At 31.5% G+C, this 23,748-nt stretch overlaps 1 protein-coding gene across 2 annotated transcripts in view; it reads left to right on the plus strand.

The window, feature by feature from the left end:
- The first annotated feature begins 6,912 nt into the window (after positions 1-6,912).
- Positions 6,913-23,748, plus strand: part of LOC100032610 (caspase-1-like) — a 43,318-nt gene continuing 26,482 nt past the window's right edge. Inside the window, exons 1-5 of one of the 2 annotated variants that reach the window (XM_056794450.1) lie at positions 6,913-6,995; positions 7,982-8,251; positions 20,411-20,680; positions 21,269-21,357; positions 22,773-22,946. In XM_056794450.1, the coding sequence (XP_056650428.1) occupies positions 6,977-6,995; positions 7,982-8,251; positions 20,411-20,680; positions 21,269-21,357; positions 22,773-22,946 (822 nt within the window). In that variant the 5' untranslated portion in view covers positions 6,913-6,976. Of the gene's footprint in view, positions 6,996-7,981; positions 8,252-18,752; positions 18,981-20,410; positions 20,681-21,268; positions 21,358-22,772; positions 22,947-23,748 lie in introns of those variants that run through there. The other variant, XM_007494909.2, reaches the window with a different exon arrangement.

The following is a 23,748-nucleotide window of genomic DNA, read 5'->3' on the forward strand; positions in this document are numbered from 1 at the left end:
GAAGAATTTTGCATTCATTCTTTTAAATTTTTTTTCTGAAAAAAAAGCTCATCTTTTTAGGAAAATATTTTTTTCAGTTATATTGTATGCCTATAAGTCAGAAAATTTCCAAAGAACTGTGATCAAGGTTTGATGAGAGGAAAATAGAAAGGTACCTGGCAGATGAAAATAGGGTGATGAAGACATATGAAAATAAAGCAAGTGACATATCAGTAATGGTGGAGGAAAAGCAACCTAAAGCATATAATTAGAATATTGTATGTGAGGAAGGAGGAGAGATAAAAAAAAATCAAGCAAAGAGGAAAAAAAAGTTACGTGATAGAAATGAAAGACCATCAGTAAACAATTAATATATTCTACTCATGTCTACACAAGAAATGTAGAAAAAAGATTTTTATCATGTTGGGTTGGGTTGTGATCACAAAAGGTTAAGCACAAGAGTAATAGCTAAAAAGCAGGCAGAGATGCCTTGCAAGCTACATTGTGGGAGGGAATCTGTCAGTGAGTTCACAAATCCATCAAAGAATCAAAAGTTCTTTCATTAAAATTAATGTTTGTTACATTTTAGTTTCCAAGTATCTCCTCCTCTTCATCCATTCCAACACTAGAGAAGGTATTATTTTGCAATATGTTTGTGTGGGTGTTTGTGTATATTAGTGTGTTTATAAACTATGTCTCAAATATTTACTGGTTCTTTCTCGGGAGGTGGACATTCACATTAATTCTTCAAATAATACTTCTGTTGCTCTATATCATGTTCTAGTTCTTCTCATTTCAGTTTCCATAATTTCATGTAGTTCTTTACATGTTGTATTTAATTAACCATTACATCATTTCTTAGTGCACAAGTATTCTATCATAATCATGCCACAACCTCTTTAGCAATTCCTTGATTAAATGGGCACCTCCTCAATTGCCACCAAAAAGAGAGCTTCTATAAATATTTGAGAACATACAGGTTCTTCTCTTTTTGTTCTGATCTCCTTGGGAAAAAAATTAGAATATGTTTTATTATGGCTATATATAGCTTTGATTTCCTCATCCAAAGACTGTCTCTTGATATCTTTTGACCATTTCCAATTGAATAAATACTCATCTTCTTGTAAATTTGACAATATTCTCTATATATTTGAGATATGACCACTGAAAAACTGTCTATAACCTTACACCCAATTTTTTTGTTTCTCCCATAATTTTGGTTACATTAGTTTTATTTGTACAAAACTATTAAATTTAACACAATTAAAATTATTTATTTCACATCTTATAATGCTCTCATCTCTTGTTTATTTGCAAATTCTTCTCCTTTCCATAGATCTTATTGAAAAATGTTCCATGTTCTTTTAATTTTCTTTTTATTAATAATTTTTATTTGATCATTTCCAAGCATTATTCATTAGAGACAAAGATCATTTTTTTTCCTCCCCCCCATAGCCGATGCGTGATTCCACTGGGTTTCACATGTGTTCTTGATTCGAACCCATTTCCATGTTGTTGGTATTTGCACCAGAGTGTTCATTTAGAGTCTCTCCTCAGTCATTTCCCCTCAGCCCCTATAGTCAAGCAGTTGCTTTTCATCGGTGTTTTTACTCCCACAGTTTATCCTCTGCTTGTGGATAGTGTTTTTTAGATCCCTGCAAGTTGTTCAGGGACATTGCATTGACCCTAATGGAGAAGTCCATCACCTTCGATTGTACCACAGTGTATTAGTCTCTGTGCACAATGTTCTCCTGGTTCTGCTCCTTTCGCTCTGCATCACTTCCTGGAGGTTGTTCCAGTCTCCATGGAATTCCTCTACTTTATTATTCCTTTTAGCACAATAATATTCCATCACCAACAGATACCACAATTTGTTCAGCCATTCCCCAATTTAAGGGCATCCCCTCATTTTCCAATTTTTGGCCACCACAAAGAGCGCAGCTATGAATATTCTTGTGCAAGTCTTTTTGCTTATTATCTCTTTGGGGTACAAACCCAGCAGTGCTATGGCTGGATCAAAGGGCAGACATTCTTTTATTGCCCTTTGGGCATAGTTCCAGCTTGCCCTCCAGAATGGTTGGATCAATTCACAACTCTACCAGCAATGCATTAATGTCCCAACTTTGCCACATCCCCTCCAGCATTCATTACTTTCCATAACTGTCATGTTAGCCAATCTGCTAGGTGTGAGGTGATACCTCAGAGTTGTTTTGATTTGCATCTCTCTGATTATTCTTTTAATTTTCTTATGATATCTCTTTCTGTCTTATCTTATCTTGGTAAATATTGTAATATTTGGTCTATACACAGTTTCTGCCAGATTGCTTTTCAATTTTCCCAAACATTTTTACTACACTTGATCTTAGCCAAAAGGCCAAGAAGTGATCAAACCATTTTTGCCAAATAGGGTATTCTTATACCAAAAGCTTAGTTCTTTAGTTTTGTTACACATAAGTTATAATTTTTATGACTAATGCTATTTGTTTGCTTAATTTCACAATGACTATTTTTTCTATTGAGGCGGTATTGAACCTCGAGTTAGGGAAAACTAAATTCAATTCCCTTTGAGACAATTTCTAGATTTGTTACCCTGGGAAATCAACTTTATACCCCTCAGCCTCATCTTCATGAAGTATAAATTGATGATAGTAATATTGTCTACCTCAAAGGGTTTTTAATGGGGCTCAAGTGAACTGTTGTTTATAAAGTGCTTTTAAAACTTAAAAACATTGTTTAAATTTGTATGAATTCTCTTCATTATATGTAATCACTATACTTTTACATATATAACCCTTTCCCTGGTTGGACTGCCTTTTCACCAAAAAAAAAAGTAAAATTATGTATTTTATTTGAATCTTTACTTTTTTATTTGTTTTTGAATAACATTACTAGTCAAATCATTTGAATTATTTTGTATAGGCACATGAAGTGATTTTTTTTTCCATAAGAGAAGATAGTAAACAGAAAATTCTAATCAATGGTCCTTTTTATTTCCAAGTAGGCTAACAATGTGAGAGTCTCAAATTTCATCTTTTATCTTTAATAGTTCAACTATGACCAGCTAGGTAGCACAGAGAATAGAGAGTGAAAATAGTATTAGTGTTCAAGACAATAAAAAGGTAAGTGTAGATTATAAACAGAGGACAGCTGAATGTGATGTGTAATCCTATTGAATTAAATGTGTCTGTATATATAGATACATATATGCATAAATATATAATATATAATTTGTGAGTGTCAATCCATCCAGAACATCCATGTAAATGATCCAAATGGCAAGTTTTACAGAGGAAGAAAAAACAAAACAAGTTTAAAAAAATGGCCTAGATTACAATAAAATTTAGTCCAGATGATGTGTCAGCAGGATTCTAATATTTTAAATGAAACATTGGCATATCTTTGATTTCCATTGATAGGTCTGCCAAACCTACCTCTCTTCTGCCAGGAAGATTTTTAGTCTCTTAACTGTTTTTATTATTCCTAGTTTTTCTTTTTTCTCTCAGTGCCTCTATTGACTTTTCAAGTGTTTTAGTCACTTGCAGTTTTAAGATCTGTTGCTAAAATGACATCAAGATGAATGTAATTATTTGAGTTTTTCAGTTGTGTATGAGAAAACAAAGTAACTACTTTATCTTTGTCTCACAACTATTTATTCTCTTTATTAACATCCTGGGAACTTATTCATTGCCATTCTTTCAAATTATCAGTCAAGAAGCACTCATAAGCACTGATTATATGATAGGCACTATTCTATGCCAGAAAAAGACCTGGTTTATTATAGGATCCTCTGAACATGTGCTATCATTCATTAAATTTAAACTTAATTTTCAAATCTAGAATATTTCATTAAAATAGGTATGAAATGCCATTTCTACATTAAATGAAAGAGAAAAAAGAGAAGTGAGGGAAAGATATTAGTTATCATATTTTATAAGAGGCAGAAGGAAGAATTTGTAAACCTTAAGGATTCAATTCTTTAATTCTGACAGTCACGTAAGTTGCAATGCCTGTCAGTAATTGCCTGATTTCTACCAGACCAGGCCTGGAACTTATAATTTTATTCATATGTAAAAGAAGTATCTCCTTCAAGCAGTGATTATGCAATGCTCATTCATTCTCCTATAGGAAAAATGTTTCTTTCTTTAACTTTAGAAAGTAACTAACATCTTAACCTTTTTTCCACTTTGTATAATAGAGAAACCATATAAATAAAGAGTGTAATAGTGTAGGAAGTGAGAGATCATAACTCATTTCTCCTCAGAAATCTGGTGCTGCCCATCCTGATAATTGTCCAAAAACTTGGTAAGCATCAATCTCTGATTTATTTATTAGGTAGAGGCAGACGTAGGTGGCTATGTGATACTGAGGAAGATATTTGTAATCACAAGTGGCAAATAGGATTTGGTTTCTGATTATATTTTATCTTATTTTATCTACATTACCTGGAATAGGGAAAGGGTGGGGGAAGGTTGAACAGGTTAACCGATAAATCTTAATTTCTTCCTGTTGTGTAATGTTCTTATCATAACTGTGACTCTCTTCTGTCTCTACCTTCACACAACAGGCCAGAAGGAGAATGTCATCAATTTCTAGTTCAAGTACAAACTTTTGATCTTTGCTATCAAACTTCACATTTTGCTTTTTTCCTTACCTGCCACACTTGCATTATATTTCCTTCCATACAGTACCATTGACTTGGAATTTCTACACATCTGGCTTTTATTTTTTTTAATACATACCCCAAATATCAGGACCACAGCTTATCAATGCAAGAACTTCATGTACCTTTCATTTTTTCATCCTTCATACTGATGATGCAAGTTTCTTTAAGCCTTTAAATTGCTTTTAAAGACCCATCTCCTCAGATATTTATGAGACTAAAATAATCTCATTTTTGACCCACAGCATTTATCCTTGACACACAGTCTACCTGCAAATAATTTGTAAACTTTATGATTTTATGTTTCTGTTGATTATATCTTTGCTTTACCTGTTACAATGTTAATATATAAAATTCAGAGATGCATAATATATTGGAAACAAAAATTATATAGTATACGGAGATAATTTATAATACCAAAGACTTGGCATTATACTAAAGCAAAAAATGAAGAGTGGGAAAATATAATACAGATAACTTGGTGGAGTTGGGGACAAGGGCTACACTCATAGAATCTTGGGGCTTTGCAAACTGACTATGTCCATGAGCATATGTCCCTTTCTACATGTGTGCTATGGTCATGAATATTTATTGCAATTATATACCTAAATATGTTTATATATTGGGCACACATGTCTCTTGAAGAGTGATCCTGCCCATATATAGCCTTTATTCTTTCCATATGTTCCCCACCTTATTCATGCACCTTAATTCTCCATAACTTATCCTCACATATGACACTGAACACATAGCCATCTACATGTGATTTCTTGCTATACATGTTCCCTATAGAGAAATTCCTCCACATATATACCCTGACAATATTTTTTCATATATATGCCTAAAAGTATGGATGTATATTAACAAATATATTTAAAATAAAATTTACATATGTTGAAATAATTTAATAAAACATATACATATTATTTAAACATATAATATTATATATACAGTCTCTAAATTCAATCATTCCTTTTTTGGGCCTTAAGAATTATATCCTTACTGCTATCCCATCTTTCAGCTTTCTTCAATATCTCAAACCTTCTTGCTCTAGAACATTCTATCATATTGCCAAACTGTTTAACCTGGAATAGTCCTTCATAAAAATTGCCCCATCCACTTATCTCCTTGTGAAGGGTTCTAGGCTGGTCTGACTTTATTTACCTCTTGTTACTGTTCCTTGACGTTTTCTGCATTCTAAAATTTTGTACCCAAAGCAAACACCTTTATTCATGCCCTCTGCCATGCTTTCCAGCTCACCTTTGTGTTGTCATCTCCCATTAGTATGGAAGCTTCATGAAGAGAGCGATAATCTTTTTCTTTATTTGCATCTCTAGTGCTTAACACAGTGACTAGCACATATTGAACACTTAAATTAACACATTTCTTTCCTTCCTGCATGAGCATATTTTTCCACTCATTAAGGGTATATTTGTAGAAAATCTGCAATTTGCTTGTTTTGGTTCTCATTTTTTACTTATTAATTCCCTTCCATTTTCCTTTGGTGTAATATTCCTTCATGCTAAAACCTCTTCTCTACACACCATTCCATTGAATTAGTTTGCTTTGCCCATTTACTATTGCATTTATCTTTTCTTAATCACCTTTCCTTGCTAACTATCTTTTCTTTTCTTTCTGGAGACTACTCACTTATTAATCTAATATTCATAATTCTAGAATAACTTCTTTGATACTGATCCTCTTTTTAAATGGAAGTAAAATTTCAACCAGATTTGATTCTGGAGATTATATTTTTCTGAAATTCTTAGTTTATCCCCAATTTTGCCAATTTCTCATTCCCAAATTTAGCTTCAGACATACATTGCAAACCTTGCAAGTTATCTTTAGAAATTCTTTGCCCTTATTTAATTCCTCTTTCTCTTTTCATGCATTTTCCTCCTTCAGTTTTCTAAATTAAGTCAGAATTAGAACACATATTAAAGTAAATAAATATGTAATATATAAAAAACTGAACTGCTCTTGTCATGAAAAAATACTTTTCTCTCCAAATTATTTGGATTTTTGCCCCCTCACTTATGCTTCTTTACATTAAGGTCCAGCAGATGCAAACTGAATGTTACTAAATCTGGCTTTTGAGGGAAAGTGCTTATGGATAATATATCTTTTAAAGATAGAATGAGAACTTCATTATTATGACCAGTCCAGCAAGAAGGAAAGGTTTTTCCAGTTTACAACAATGACATTACTTAATTTAAATAATCTTTTGCTTCATTGCCAAACCATGTGATGCAGAGATATTTTCTATGACTAAGCCCTGACTAAAAGAGAAGAGCTTCATTGATTTCCTCCATATTATAGGAGTGATACAATAGCTAAATGAGTGAAGCCATGGCTGGTAAGTGAGCATTCTGTAACCCTGTTCTTAGGAGGAAAATCTTGGGAAGGATATTAGTTATAGGAGAGCAATCCCAGAGAGCTCTGTGAAGAAATGAATTTAAGAAGGGCCTTGGGAAGATATTAATATCTAGAATTGGAAAATGCTTTCCATGAAAACTGTAGTTTTCTTAGGAAAAGGGTTCTCCTTTAGATGGGTCCCAATGTCAAAGTCTAGAATCTACTAAGTACTTTTTCTGCTTCCAAGATTCTAAGAAAAAGTCAAGGAGGAGAAATTAAACTCTCAAGCATTTATAAATAGCCTTTCTTTTTTATTTCCACTTCTGAACATAGCTTACTGTCTTCCTCTATTCATAGAGCCCTGATATGTAACAAAGAAGGGGAAAAAAAGGAAACAAAAAATCAATCTAATTAAACTAATATTCATGGAATCTAAAAGTATAGGTAGTTTTCCACAAGTGAGGGCCTTAAGTTATGAGTACAAAATATTCAGAACAGATTGGATTTTTTGTTTCTGATACCTTGAACTTTTAAAAATAATTCAACTGTTTTCTATTTTGCCATATGAATATTTTAAAGCAAAGACATATACCTACATTTTAATAATTGAAAGAAATAATTTCAGTTTATAATATTAATTTTTACATCTTTATAGTAACTTAAATATGTTCACACATCTGGATGAATATTGATTTAGAGATTAAATATTTCTGTAAAATATTCTTTCTTAAAATGTGTTTTATTAAGTTTTATTCATAAAGGAGTAAACCACATACCATTACAATTCATAATTCACATAAAATGCATTTTAAAGCACTATTATGTATTTAAATATAAGTATAAACAGATTCACTCATGTATACACAATACCAATGCATTTTCCTTGCAAACTGGAATTAATTACTATTTGTATAATAGAGTTAAGAATGATGATTTACATTTTCCTTTGCTCACAAATGAAAAAAATATTCTTTGTACTTCAAACAGTTCAGCAACTGAAAGAGAAGAAGAACATGTTTGTAGAGTCAGTGAACAAAGATATAATCAATGGCTTACTTGATGATCTGCTGGAGAGTGGAATGATAACCCAGGAAAAAATGGAAGAATTGAGAGATGAAAATGTCACAACGATGGATAAAGCCCTGGCCCTAATTGAATATGTCATTTGGAAAGGTCCAGAAGCATGTCAGCTTTTAATCAAAAGCATCTGGCATAGAGATCCTCACCTTGCCAGAAAGATGAACCTTCCTTACTCAAGTGAGTATGGAGACTCAGCAGAAAAATTTGTTTAAAGTAATTTTGTTTTCTAGAGTACATTCTTCATTTCCCTCATTCTTCAAGTCAATTATCAAAGAACAGAGCTTCTAACTCAACATTCAATTCCAATTGGCTCCCCTTAAAAGATAATTATAACCTTCTTCATCTCATTTACCTTCCTTGTCTTATTCTGTTGAGCCACTGAGGTTTTGTTCAATAGTCATGAACTGGGGAGTATTTTACTTTAGAATAGGTATGCAATTTCATGGCAAAAGTATATAGTCCTGGATTTTTCAGTGTTGTGGTGAACTCATAATCAGATTCTACTTAATGAAACCATCGAGGAAACCAATGGTTACTTTGCTACCCAGTGATCTCATCAATGGCTGCTCTCCTTCCCAATCCACCAATCAAGCCCTAAAGCACATAAAACTTCCATGTTTTGACTCCTGTCCTATGGCTTCACTGTGTATTGAACTTAGTCACTAACTACATCTGAGAGAATTTCCGTGGTACTTCAGTTTCTGAACTTAATCATAATGTCATCCCATGAACAACCTGTTTCTCTACCCATTTCAATTTTTGGAAACTAATTAAATAAATTCTATATTTCATTCTGATAAGATTTTGCCAATTCTCTACATACATAAGTTGACTGTAATTTTCAAAACCATGATATCCCTTCATGGCAATTGCCTTTTTACATATGTTATAGCTTCATATTAGAATATAAACTTCTTCATAACAAAGTACATTTTGATTCTGATATTGGCATCTCTTTTGGCCATCAAGGTAATAGCATCCTAAGTATTTAATAAATTCTTTTAAAATTATTCACCATATTTTTTCATGTTCAGCTTGGTATAAATGTCATGTGAATTTTGTAATCATATATATGTTCAAATGGAATTCTCAAATGGAATTACTCACATCTCTGAAGAATACTTTGGAACATAAATTTCACTGATTGAGGTATAAGCAGAGTGCATGCTTAGCAACTTGAGAAAAGACTAAGGGCTAACTTGGAAATAAGAAGGGGAGGTACAATGATTGAGCAAATCAATAAAGTAACATAAGAATTTGTCCTCTTTAGGGTGAATGTGGTTGAAGATTAGACTTTTCCTCTGATCCTCTCAGTTTCTTAAACTTTTCTAAAGAAATTAGACACAAGGGAAAATACCATTTGAACTGTTTCCTTAGTCTAAGGCACCAAAATCCCTAATGATGTAAAAAGCTGTTAAACTAACAGGAGAGACAGTATATTTCCTGACCTCTAAAATACTTACTCAACAATTTCCATCCCACTTTTCACAACACAAAATCAGGGACACAAAAATTTGCAACAGAAGTCATATCTACTCCTTTCTCAACTCAATAACCAGAAAAGAAAAAGAAAACTTGTTTGTGAACAGTTCTTTCTGTTGTAATAGAGACTGCTAGAAAAGTAGGAAAGAGTGGAAATTGGGGAAGAATATGAGTATGTGCGACTTAAACCTAAAGAGCTAAGCACCCAGTCTATAGCTCCAGAAGTCTCGTGGTACAGAGTTTGAAATCAATAAAATATGAATTTCCCAATGACAGTTGTCTGAGACAGCTTTGAGATCTAAAACCTAGGAAGTAAGACAACAAAGGAGAAGGAGTGAAAAAAGTGAGCAATAAGAATATGAGGGGAGGTTGGGGGTGAAGTACTGAACTGAAGCAAATATCTCAGGAGAAAGTAAACTTGATTAAAGACCAGGAGCATAAGCAGAAAAAAGTAAGTTATTAATAATAAGGGAGGATATGGTTTCCACATTAACTAAATTACTCTATACTAGGAATAAACATATTATGATAAAAGAAAATCAGTAAACAGATGAAGCATAGGAATATATAGAATCCTAAGAGGTCATTGAACCACATCAAGATGTTAAAGAACTGTTTAAAAGAAAAATAATAATTCTGAAAGCATAAATTATGGCCTGTATAACAGAAGCCATTGGTAGAAGGAAATAACTTTATTATTGGCAACTCTCAGAAAAAAAGAGAAATATTGATTTTAAATGCAAATAGGCAGAATGGAAGGGCAATGTGGTATAGAAGCAAAATAATGTAAAAGATAAACAAAAATTCTATGTATGATAATCAAAAAAGAAAATATATTTATTTCAAGGGTAAGATGAGTAAAGACTACTTAAGTATTATAAATCTCACAGAATGACACAAGTTGAAAAAGTTGAAAGCTTTAATACAAGAAAATTGCCCCCAAAAATCTAACTATGGGGAAAAAGTGCCAATAAAAAGAATATAAAATTTTCTTTAGAAAAATAAAAATACAATGCAAAATCCATGCGTAGCATCCTCTAAGATATATGAATAAAATTTAACAATGCACTTCATAATAATGTACCCTGTAAATGTGAGCTTAAATACTAATGAAAGAGAACTGTAAATTTAATTTGAAAGATATTAAAGGAAGTTTTAGAAGGAAATAAAAAAGTCTAAACAAAATATTTACTTCTTGAATGCCACAAGGAAAAAAAACAAAATGAAGGTAAGCAAATACAGAAACTGAAAACTAAATCATTGACTTTTTCTTTGCTAAATTTAAAATTTTTCTTATCACTTCCAAACTTTCTACCTATCTTCAGCCCCTTCTTCACACAGTGAGCAATAAAGAAATATAATATCCATTAATCATAACCATGTTACATAAAACATTTCACATTTCTCATTATGTAAGAAAAGCTTTACCCTATATTTATATTTCATCAGTTTTTGCAATATAATTGAAGACCATTTTAAAATCATAAGTACTTTGGGATTATTGTGGATTGTCATAGAGATCAAACTATCTGTTTTTCACAGCTGATTACTATTATACCATTTTGTATATTTTTTTCTCTCTACTATATACTTGGCTTTCTTTTTTCAATAATGTTTTAATTACATGTAGAAACAATTTTTTAACATTTGTTTTCTTAAATTTTGAGTTCCAAATTCTCTCTCCTTTTCTTTTATATTCTTCTCTGAAATGGTTAGCAACTTGATATAGTTTTTACATATATTGTCATGCAGCATATAGTTCTATATTTATCATGATATAGAAGAACATCACTAAAAAAATTAAAAAATTACTTGGTTTCACTATACCCAATAACCTTCCTCAGATTTTAATCCCTGAAATCATAGCTATAGAGTGCTTATCAGACACTGGATGATTACTATTATGTAAATTTAGTCAATGGGCTTTTTCTTGGAATATATTATTATATAACATGATATGCCACTGAAGCAAAGGACTAGGCCTATATCATACACCCTAAATAATTTCATTTTTCAAATTTGAAAAAAAAATTCTGCTTGTTAGACCTCTGAAAAAGAAAAAAATTAAAATGGCATGCTTAATTCTGTATTCAGACACCATAATTTCTCTGAAGATGGAGAACATTTTTTTATCATGAGTCCTTTCTAGTTTTCTTGGATCATTATACTGCTGATATCTAAAACATTCATAGTTGATCATTGTACAATATTGCTATTATAGTATACAATGTCCTCTTGAATCTGTTTATTTCATATGGATTTCATTAATATATATTTGTTCATGTAAGTTTTCAAGTTTTTTCTGAAATCATCCTATGCACTTTTTCTTATAGCACAATAGTATTCCAGCACAATCATATTTGAGCACAATCATATGTCACAACTCATTCAATCAATCTCTAATTGATGAATAACTCCTCAATTTCTTTTTTAATATTTATTCCCCCCTATTATATGTAAAAAATTGTTCTATTTTTTTAAGTTTTCAGTTGAAGTTCAGCTGGAGAGATGGATGAAGAGAATGTACACTCACATTGTAAACTCTGAAGGGGCAACCTGGCTAGCTTGCTATGGGGAGGGCCCATAGCTTTTCTCTCTAGATGTTATGTAGTACAAAATTGGATTCCAACATTGCCCACTTCTCCAGATGCCTAATGCATGCTGAATTGAGCTGAGCTCTACTCCACCTGAGAGTAATTTCCCCAAGTACCTCATGCATTGTATTGTTCTCCTCTCTTGTTCCAATGATATGAGTCTTTCCTTCTGTCTTTTCAACATTGTTATGGACTGGAATAGTGTTTCACTCAGACATTTATTGGATCTGAAACTCCAAATTCACTTTAAGACTTTATTTATTGATTGGAGATATGAGCTTGGAGAATTCTGTCCTCATGCCATATTTTTTATTTGGATGACCAACTCAATGTTTTGCTCTTTCTCTATTTTATTGATGTGAATGTTAATATATATCTATATATCTATATATATCTATATATACATATTTCACTAAATAATTATCAATATAATGGAGGGGAAGATGTAATTAACTCTCACTGGAATTGGCCTAAATGAGGAATACCATATATTCTATGTTGGCTATAGAAATCTATCTTACCCTAAAGGGAAGTTAGAATCAGAGAATGGATGTGAGTGGATAAAAGGGAGGATGAATTGGGGAAACTGATGGTTAGAAGCAAAATATTTTATGAACACATAAAGGATAAAAGGAGAGAGAGAAAACAAATACAAATGTCAGAAAAATAAAATGGGGAGATACACTTAGAAATCATAACAGTGAAAGTGAATGGGATGAACTCACTCCCAAAATTGAATAAGAGCTGAGTGGATTAAAGAACAGAATCATGCAACATACTATTTATAAGAAATGCATTTAATATAATATATAATGCATATAATATAATATAATGATATACACAGAGTATAATGGTATAATGATATACACAGAGTCAAAGTAAGAAATTGGAGCAGAATCAATTATGTTTAAACTGAGATAAAGATTTAGGGCTTCAATCATTATGTCACATAAAGCAAAAGTAAAAATTAACCTAATGAAGAGATTCAAGAAAGAAAATTACATCTTGGTAAAAAATGTCGTGGACAATGAAATGATATCATTACTAAAATATATATAATATGTATATATATATATATATATATATATATACATATATATATATATATACAATTGGTGTACTATCTCCTAAAGAAGTCACATGAGTTACAAAAGGAAAAAAATAATAAAATTATACCAGTGGGGAATCTCAACTTTCCCATTTCATAAGTAGCTAAATATGAGCCAAAAAATTAAAAATTGAAAAGTTAGTGAATTGAAAAGAATTTTAGAAAAGTATGAATTGACAGACCTCTGGAGAAAAATAAATAGGAAGTACAATGTTTTTTGTTTGTTTGTTTTTTCCAACAGTAAATGGCACCTTCCAAATTAATCCTGCAATAGGGCATAAAAACCTCACAATCAAATGCAGAAAAGGAGAAATATTAACTTTTCCTTGATGACTATAAAGGAATAAAAATTATATTGAACAAATGGCTGCAGAAAATCTAAAATTAATTGAAAATTAACCTTATTCTAAAAAATAAGTGAGTAGTAGAACAAATCATAGAAATAATCCATAATATCATTAAAGAAAATGATAAGAAAAATGTCAAAATTTATGCAATACAGTCAAGGTAGTACTTGGCAGTAAAATTTATATATTGAAATGTTTTCAACGATAAAATAGAAAAATAACAGATCAATGAATTGGGCATAAAACCAAAAATAATAGCAAAAGAAGAAATTAAAAATACCAAATTAAACATCAAATTAGAAATCCTAAATATCAAAAAAGAGATTAATAAAACCAAATAAGAGAATCATTTAATTAATAAGGCAAGAAGTTCTTTTTAGTAATAGACAAATAAAATATTTGTTAATTTTGTTTTTTTAAAAACCTACTAATATCAAAAATGAAAATGGAGAACTTACAAGCAATGAAGAGGAAATTTAAAATAATTATTAAAAGTTATTGTGCCTAATTAAATTCAAATAAACATGACATTCTAAATAAAACAGATGAATATTTAAAATTTATAAATTGCCTATATCAACAGAAAAGGTAATAGAAAAATCAACCCTAATTCAGAAAATAGAAATTTAAGAAGCTATTGATTAATTTTCTGAGAAAAAAAAAATTGCTCAGGGCCAGATGGATTCACAACTGAATCCTACTAATTTTTTAAAAATAATTCTAATACTTTATAAATTATTTGGAAAAACATGTAAAAAAGGAATTCCACAATATTCTTTTTATGATACAAATCTGTACAAATCAAAAGGAACAAAACTGAAAAAGAAAAGTATAGACCAATCTCATCAGCAAATCTTGATGCAAAAAAAAGTAATTTAAATATTTACAAGGCGATTACAGCAATATATCACAGGATCATAAATTCTGACCCGTTTGATTTAATACCATTGTATACAGTTATGGTTCAGTATTAGAAAAACTATCAGCATAATTGATTATATCAGTAACAAAATCAACAAAAACCATATAATTATCTTACTAGATAGAGAAATGCTTTTGAAAAAATACGTCCAATCCTATCAAAAATACTAGCAAAAAATGGAATAAGGTTAAAATGACAAATAGCATCTATCTAAAGACACTAATAAGCATTATCATTTATGAGGATAAGTTTTAAGCCTTCCCAATAATTCAGTATTGTAATAGAAATGGTAAATATAGAATTAAGAAAAGTAAAATTAAAGTAATTAAAATAGGCAAGGAGGAACAAATAGCACTTTTTAGTTATGATAGTATCCCTAGAGAATCCAACAAAATCAATGAAAAAGCTAATCAAAATTACACAGTAATCATCACAACAATCTGGTACATCCTAAGAATAAGTGAAAAAGATGTTGAAAATATTATGAGATATAAAATAGATAACTGACTTCATTAAATTAAAGATTTTTGCACAAGAAAAATCAGTATAACAAAGATTAAATGTAGATAACAAAATGGGAAAAGAATCTTTATACTAAGATTCTCTGACAAAGGTTTCTTTTCTCAAATATAGTGAGAACTGAGTCAAATTTTTAAATTATTTCCAAGTAAATGGCCAAATGATATGAACAGACAGCTCTCAGATAAAGAAATTAAAATTATCTTGAGTGGCATAAAAAGATCTTCCAAATCACTATTAGTTAGAAAAATTAAAACAACTCTGAGGTACCACTTCATACCAATTAAACTGACTACCATGACCTGAAAGGAAAATGATGAATGTTGGAGAGGACTTTAAAAAAATTGGGACATTTACAGCTCTGGTAGCACTGTGAACTAATTCAACCCTTCTGGAGGGCAATCTGGAACCATGCCCAAATGGTCATAAGACTGATAAGACTGTGCATACCTTTTGACCTGGTAATACCATTATTAGATCTGTATTCCAAAGAGATTAAAAATAAGGGGAAAGAATTTACTTGTACAAAAAAAATATTTATAGTGGTTCTTTTTGTGGTGGTAAAGAATTGGAAACTAAAGGAATGTCTATCATTTGGAGAATGGTTTAACAAGTTGTGGTATACGATTGCATTATAATTCTATTGTGCCATAATAAATGACCAACAGGATGATTTCAGAAAAAAAAAACTGGAAAGACTTATGAACTGATGCAAAGTCAAGTAAGCAGAACCAGGAGAACATTGTACACAATAAAAATAGTATTTTAAACTGATCTACTGTGAATGACAATATTTATCAGCAATGCAAGGATTTAAGAATACTCTTAGAGACTAACCATGAAAAATGCTCTCTTTGAGGAGCAGCTTGAAGCATATTCTTTTTCACTTTATTTCCTTTACATATTTTTCTTGTGTGCATTATGCATGTCTTTCACAATGTGACTAATATGGAAATATATTTTTGAATAATGCATATATAACCTATCTGAGAATTTGGATCACAAAATATCAGAAAAGTTAAAAGTTATTTCTATTTGTAATTTTTGGGAAAAGACAATAAAAATCTTTTTTTTTTAAAGAAAATACATAGTGGAGACATGTCCCCTGGTGGTCAGAGGAATATTATAATGAACTGGTTAAGGAGAAGATACCTTGGTGACTGTGAGTGATCACATTGCTCTATCATCCCTTTCAGAAACTTCCTTTCAGATAAGGCATCTTTCAAAATGTGTGATAGGCTAGATCACATAGAAATATTGATTATTTATTAAAACAATATTTATTATTTATTATTATTTAGGTAAACAGCTATTACTTCAAAGTTGTTTGAAGGAAGATGTTGAGAGAGTGTGGCTGAGTTTCTGTTTCAGGTCCATAATCTTGGTTCTGCCTCCTCCAAGAAATGTTAAGGCTTTGCTTAAAAGATCTTTTACTGTCTGAGCATTTGTCTTGCTGTGTCATCCTAATGTTTTGGGGTAAGATGGCAATGCTTTGTTATTTTTTCGATTTTGAAGACTTGTCAGTTGGGGATCTTCAAGCTTTCTGTACTCTCAAAGTAGTGTGATACGGGGAAAAGTCTAAGCACTGACTTTCTGTTATGGAAGTTCCTGATTCTGGTTTGAGTCTGAGCACCACATCTCTCAATTAATTCCAGGATAAAATTTCTAATAGATTGTTGACCTAGTGGACATATGCAAAGGTCTCCTACATCCATGACAAAACTGCTGGATACCCTTTTTCAGAGATTTCTGCCCTGGTTATTCAAACCTAAGTTTCTTACTGGGTTGGAGTCCAGAAATGAGTACCAACTCTGCTCCTGGGTTCAGAGTCATATATCTTTTGTTTGCTTTTGAATTTTTTCCTTGATTATCATGGAACTTGAAGCCTGAGACCTAGAACATGACCAATAAACATACTTCACTTTTACAGAAGTCTACCTTGGATCTGTGACTAGAAAGACAGGCAAAAAGGAGAGAGAGAGAGAGAGAGAGAGATAGAGAGAGATAGAGAGAGAGAGAGAGAGCAAAACAAAGCTACTATTGGCACCTGTTCTCACACTTTACATAATGTCATGGTTCCCCAGTATGAGTCTGGAACCTCTCCTTTACCTTGTGTACATCTTTGGTCCTCTTTTAGTCACTAGGTATTAGAATTCTCTGGAAGACTTCTAGACATGCCCTGTTCTCAGCACTCACAGACCATTCTATCTCCCCATGATGAATAGAGCTGGAAAAAATGATTCATTTTTTTTCCCCTTGGATTTCCTGCTTTATACTTATTTTGAAGATTTTTTTTTACATTTTTGTGGAGGGATTATATTTCCACTAGTCTATATTTCTTTCTATTGTTATACCATATTAATTTTGTTCAAAATTATTTTAAAACATTTAATTTTTAAGCATGCCTCCTACAACCCATCTTTTTTAAGTTGATTTTTATTACTCAAATAGAAGTCTTTATACTTATCCCTATTTAATTTCTTTTCATATGCAAACCAACAATTAAATGGTTAAATAACATTTTGTATGCTGACTCTATTATCATGTGTTTATCTATGTTTTCCAGCTTTGTGTAATTGAAGACAGATGAGCAAACCATTTATGCCTTTATCCTAGTAACTGAAGATAAATATTAAACAGCATAGCTCATATTTGTGTATTTCACTGAAAATTTGATAGACCAAAATAGAACCATTAACTACTTTTTTAGTAGATCTGTGAGCAACTATTTCTTTAATTTTATGTTTTAGAATTTTCCAAGAAATCAGAGTCAAAGTCTCTGGACTAAAGCGTGTAGCCTCAGTTTTCTTTCATTTTGAACATCTGAAATTTTGTTATTCTCTAACCCTGTGCTACATCTCTTGTTTTCCAAGATCTTTCAACTATTATTACTAAGAATGGCTTAGCAATCAATCCTGCCAGTATTTTGAGTAACTGATCATTAGTTCTTTTATATCATATGATTGTAACATATTAAAGGCAAGTATGAATTCTATCTCTTAATTTAGGCATAATTTTTGTTTTTCATTAACATTGCAAAGCATATTCTACATTTCCTATAAAACAGAGAAAAATCATGAACTGAATAGCTCTTTTATCTGTTTTCAATGTCCATAATTCTGTCCTCCAAATAGAGGATGACAATGACCTGTTAGGTTTACATAAATCAAAAAATAGGTCAAAGGATTAGATTTCTGTTCATTATCAGACTTGGATTAATGAGCTAAAGTGGTTAGGATTTTATTGAAGAGTTTTAATGTCTGATAAAAAGCAGAGAGAGAGACAAGACTTTTGAGTCAGGACCAAAGGTAAATCCTAGAAAACAGAGATTGTAACAAGACACTAGCTTAGAATGAGTGTAGCGCATTGAGAAAAAGAATATTTGTATTCCAAAATAAGAAGTGCATATAAGAAAGGAAAGGTCAGAAAATGAGGGCCACTTAATTGAAGAAGAAAATGTCATCTGTAAAGAATCCTCTGCATTCATTATTAATATAGGAGAAAGTAAAAAGAATGACTTTCTTTTCAAACTACACCAAGTAAGTATATATGCTCATTACATATAAAAACCTGGGCCTTAGCATGAATAATTTTTCAGTTCTAGTTTGTTTAATTGTTGCTTCCTCTATGCTCCTTCATAAGGGAGGTTCTCAGCAGACACACCTTATGCATTACTCAGCATCTTCTTATTTATTGGAATGAGTTTCCATTTTTTTAAATAGGTTTCCCTCTGCCCAGAAGGCAAGAAGGGTTTTTCTAGTTTATAAAATATGAATTGGCAAAACAAATGTATAATGATTCACTTATTGCCAGACCACGTGATCCAGTGAGATTTCTCTACAATTTCTCTGACTCAAAGAGAAGAGAGAGTATAATTGCATTCATTTGTGTTCTAAGAATCAAACAAGGTGCTGAACCTGAGGGAAGATGGCTGGTGAGTAGGGTCTATGAGTGACTGTTTTCTTATGTAGCAAACTCATGGGAAGGATGATGGACATAGTAGAAAAATCTAAATGAGTTCTGTGGAGAATGAAATTAGCCATAGAAGAATTTAAAGAGAAGATTTATAACATTTTTAGAACTGAAATATACCTTCTCTGACCTTTTTATTAACTTAAACTGGAGGTTCTTTCTCTTATGGATCCTGGGATTGTGAGCTGGATTTCTACCATTTTTTCGCTCTTTTCCGAGTTTCCAGGAGAGGGAGAACCTAAATTACTTAAATGCTTTTATTGATAGTTTTTTTTTTTTCCTCTCTTATTTGATAGAGCAATTCAATGTAACAAAGAATAAAACAAAAAAGCAGTGTGGCCACGCTGACATATCAGTGGAAGTTGAACACCCAAGTCACCCAAATCTTCAAAGAAAATGAATTTTCTTATCTCTTTTCTAAGTTCAAGTTGGCCATTAAAATTATAAGTGATTCCACATAAATTGGAGCTCCATTTATCCCACTTTGAAAATTGTATTTTTTCTGTTTGTTAAATCTTTTTGCAGTTATAACTTAACACAAGGCTGCTTTGAAATCTGAAAATATGCTGCTGATAATTTAATGTTTGAAAACTAATGTTTTCTCTTAATAATAATGTGCTCTTCTCTTATTTTTTACTCTATGCAAAATGCACTAATTTATTTACATCTTGACACTGTGTTGGAGTTAAGATCATAATTTGTGTAACTGAGTTAAGATGTACAAACCTAATATGTAGTCTTATGAAATAATTTAGATATTTAAAGCAACTATTATTACTTCTTTTTAAATTGTTTTCTTTGATTTTAATCAGAATCTTGCTCCTACTCCTTTTATTAATACTTTTGGGAGGGTGTGCTAGTCTCCTCATTTATTATTTATAAAATTAAAAGTTTATAAAAGATGAACTCAATAAAAGACAGTTCCAAATTCTGTTTTGCAGATATTCAAAGAGATGTCCAAATACAGAATAAATGCCAGTGGATAAAGTCTACATTTGAGGGATTCAGAGTTTGAATGACTTTAGTTCAGGGATTCTTCACTCTGTGTGTGTGTGTGTGTGTGTGTGTGTGTGTGTGTGTGTGTGTGTACGCTTTGGCAGTCTAGTGAAGCCCATAATAGAACAAAATTTTTTTGTGCATTTCCTTGTTTTTGGTTTTGTTTTGTTTGTGATTGCAAGAAGATGGGTAATCTGATACAAACAAGTCAAATATAGCATGCAATTTAAAAAGAGAACAGGTGATTCCATAAGGCACCTGTCAGAACAATATATTTTAATGCAACAAATAAAATGCATAGCACTACAAAAAATTATACTAACAAATGTAATGAATTGAAAGGTAAATCTTTTCCATGTATTCATGACTGATGGCATTTCCTTGTGATTCTAACAGATCAAGACCTGAAGGAAAAGAGGAAACTCTTTGTACAGTTTGTGAATAAAGGAACAATCAATTGTTTGCTGGATGACTTGCTACAGGCTAACGTGTTCAACCAGGAAGAATTTGAACAAATACAGAAAGAAAATGACACATCTATGGATAAGGCCCGGGTCCTGATTGATTATGTCATTCGCAAAGGTCCTAAAGCATCAGAGATTTTAATCAAAAGTATCTGGAATAGAGACCCCCACCTTGGTCACAATCTTAAACTTCCTTATTCAGGTAAGGATAAAATAGTGAAAAAGTGACCCTAAGTAGCCCTGGGCTCTAGAGTCCATTATTAAGTTTCCTCTTTCTTCATGTTAACTAACAGAAGATAAGAGCATCTGACTCAACAATTAGTCAGCTTTTCCTCTGCTCTCTTTTTTCAAAGTCTGAACTATCTACCCTCTCTTTGTGAATCATTATCTTTGCCCATTCTCTTATGTCAGTTATTCATGATCACAGGGCAGACATTGAAAACAAAGTAATGATACAAAAAGATCTTATCAGATTAAAACTGATAAGTATAAGTAGGATTTTGTAGTCAAACAACATAGATTCAAATCTTAATTCTGACACTTGCAACCTGTATTACAATAGATAAATCTACTCAATTTTATGATTTTCAAAAGTAGTTGGATATATCTAAATCAAATATCTCATCCTGGCTCTCAAAATATGCTATCCTTCATTTGTTGCCTCTTCCTAGGGCAGCAGTAAGACAAGAGGATTTAGTGCATTGGTTAGACAAATGATGTCACTAATAAAAAATAAAAGCTGGTTTTGTTTTATTTTAATTTTTTTGTATATTTAATTTCTATCTCGTAGCTTCTACAGCACAAACTGGGTCCTCAGGAAAACTCAAGGTCTGCTCACGTGAAGAATTTTTAATGCAAAGAAGATTGAGGGTAGAAGAGGTACTATAAATTTTTTCTGGGATTGGAAAAGGTGGAGAAATTGAATTTTCTAGACAAACTGGTTTGTGATGTTCTTGTGGAAGAATAACTTCTCAGATCTTCCTTAATGGCTAATATAGTAGGAAGTACAGTGGGAAGTACAGCAGTACTTTTATAATTGTATACTCTTCTATGTAAAGTTTTATATCATTTTCAGCATAGGCCTTAAAGGCATGTTCTTAAAGTCTTTCTTTTTTTTATTCAGCATACATATGTATATATATGAATCCATGTATTCATAAATACATGTATGTGTGTATAGAACACTCATTATAAATATATCTATTGTTAAAGAAGATACAAAAGGAGTTTCAGGTATAATTACTCTTGTTTAGGAGTGTGGAATATAGTTCGTAATATAAAACATATTCACATAAAAATTAAACAATAAATATTTAATAATGTGACTTATGCTACATTAGTCCAATAGAGGCCACATTCCCTCTCAAATATATAGAAACAGAAATACCCCAGTTTTTATCCATAATCATATTATTATTGCATTGTAATATATGTTTACATGTATATATGTGTAGATATACAACTTTTATGCATATATAAATATATGTAGATATAGAGTCTTTGGTACTACACACGAATCCATGTGTGGTATATTTCTGTATCCTTTGAGACATAGTTTATTAGTGTGATAAAGAAAGGCATTTTTTGAAAGTGGAGAGGAAAATAGGTTTGAAGTCAGTTAGACCTAGTTTAAGCCTAGCCTCAAACACATTCTAGATCTCTGAGTAGGTCACTTAAGCTCTAAGTATTTTAAGCAAATCTCTAAGTATATAAGTTACCAACCTGTATTGGTAAAAGAAATATCCTTTTCTGAGAGCTTTTCATACCTGAGAAACCAGAAGTCCAGCCTCTAGTCCAAGTCCTACTTTGGGTTTGCCTATTTGCAAAAAAAAAAAAAAATAATAATAATAATAATAAACATATGTTCAAGGAACTGATAGAATAAATTTGAGGAAGTACTCATGATGCACATTGGACTTCATATTAATCTTGAACAATGGATCATATTTCAATTGGTGGAATACAGGGGAGAAGACATTCTAAATGCATATATTATGATTATAATTATTCCTCACGGTAGAGTTTTGCTCTGTTACTTATCCCATTGACCAAAATCTCAGTTCTTCTCATTGCTTCCTTTAATCAAAATAATCTAGAAGCAATTAAGAAGAAAGTAGCAAAAAAGAAGAAAGATATGGATCTGAGATACTAATATTATTATTAAATTTAATTAATTAAATTTAAAATTAAATTTAAAAATAAAATAACTATTATTAAATGATTAAAAGTCTGATTTATCTATATAAGCAAAAGCAAAGAACTTGTCAAACTTATCCTGAATTTGCTCCTTGTAGATATATCCAGTGATGGAAAAAGGGTCCCGTACACGCCTAGCCCTCATAATTTGTAACAAGAAATTTGAAAATATTTCTGAAAGACATGGGGCTGAAATTGACACAATAGGGATGAAGACACTTCTTGAAGACCTGGATTACAATGTGTATGTTAAAGAAAACCTCACATCTCTGGTAAGGTCCATGGGAGAACCCTATTCTTATCTTTAGAATTACAAGAATCTTTCTAAGCACCACTATAAAGTCTCAATACTGAGGATTTAACTCAATTCATTCACATTAGCATAGCACAGCTTAGAACATTAGTAGACCATAAGACCTTTATGATAATGCTGTAGTTTATATAGATAGTTCTATCTACCACACTGCTCTTTGGATACTCCTCTTTTTGTGAAGATTACAGTATTTAGATCAGTGCTTCTTTTTTCAAAAATCCTTACCTTCTGCTTTAAAATCAGTACTATGTATTGGTTCTAAGGCAGAAGACTGGTAAGAACTAGGCAGTGGGGGGTTAAATGACTTGCCCAGGGTCATACAGCTAGGAGATATCTGAAGTCAGATTTGAATCCAAGACCTTCTGTCATTAGGTTTAGTTTTCAATCCACTGAATTACATAACTGCTCTCTATAGCAGTGCTTATTAACTTGGTATGCATAGAGTCTCAAAGTTTATGGATTGATTTCAGGGAGTCTGTGGATTCAGAATAAAATATCTTTATTTTTTACTAACTGATAAATTAAATTTAATATTATGTTCAATTATTTCAAAATATAATTCTGAGAAGAGATCCAAGGTAATATGAAGAAGAGTAAAATGACAACATGTAGGTAGGTGTCAGTGTCAGTGTACAATGGACTGATTGTTGAAAATGAAGTCAATATGAGCTCAGAGGGCTCTACCATAAATTGGGCACAAAGAGAACTATGGACATTTGGGGCAGAGATATTTCTAAATTTGTATATCTCACCTTTCTTTT

The sequence above is a fragment of the Monodelphis domestica genome, chromosome 4 (genome assembly GCF_027887165.1).
Source record: "Monodelphis domestica isolate mMonDom1 chromosome 4, mMonDom1.pri, whole genome shotgun sequence".
In the NCBI taxonomy this organism is placed as follows: domain Eukaryota; kingdom Metazoa; phylum Chordata; class Mammalia; order Didelphimorphia; family Didelphidae; genus Monodelphis; species Monodelphis domestica.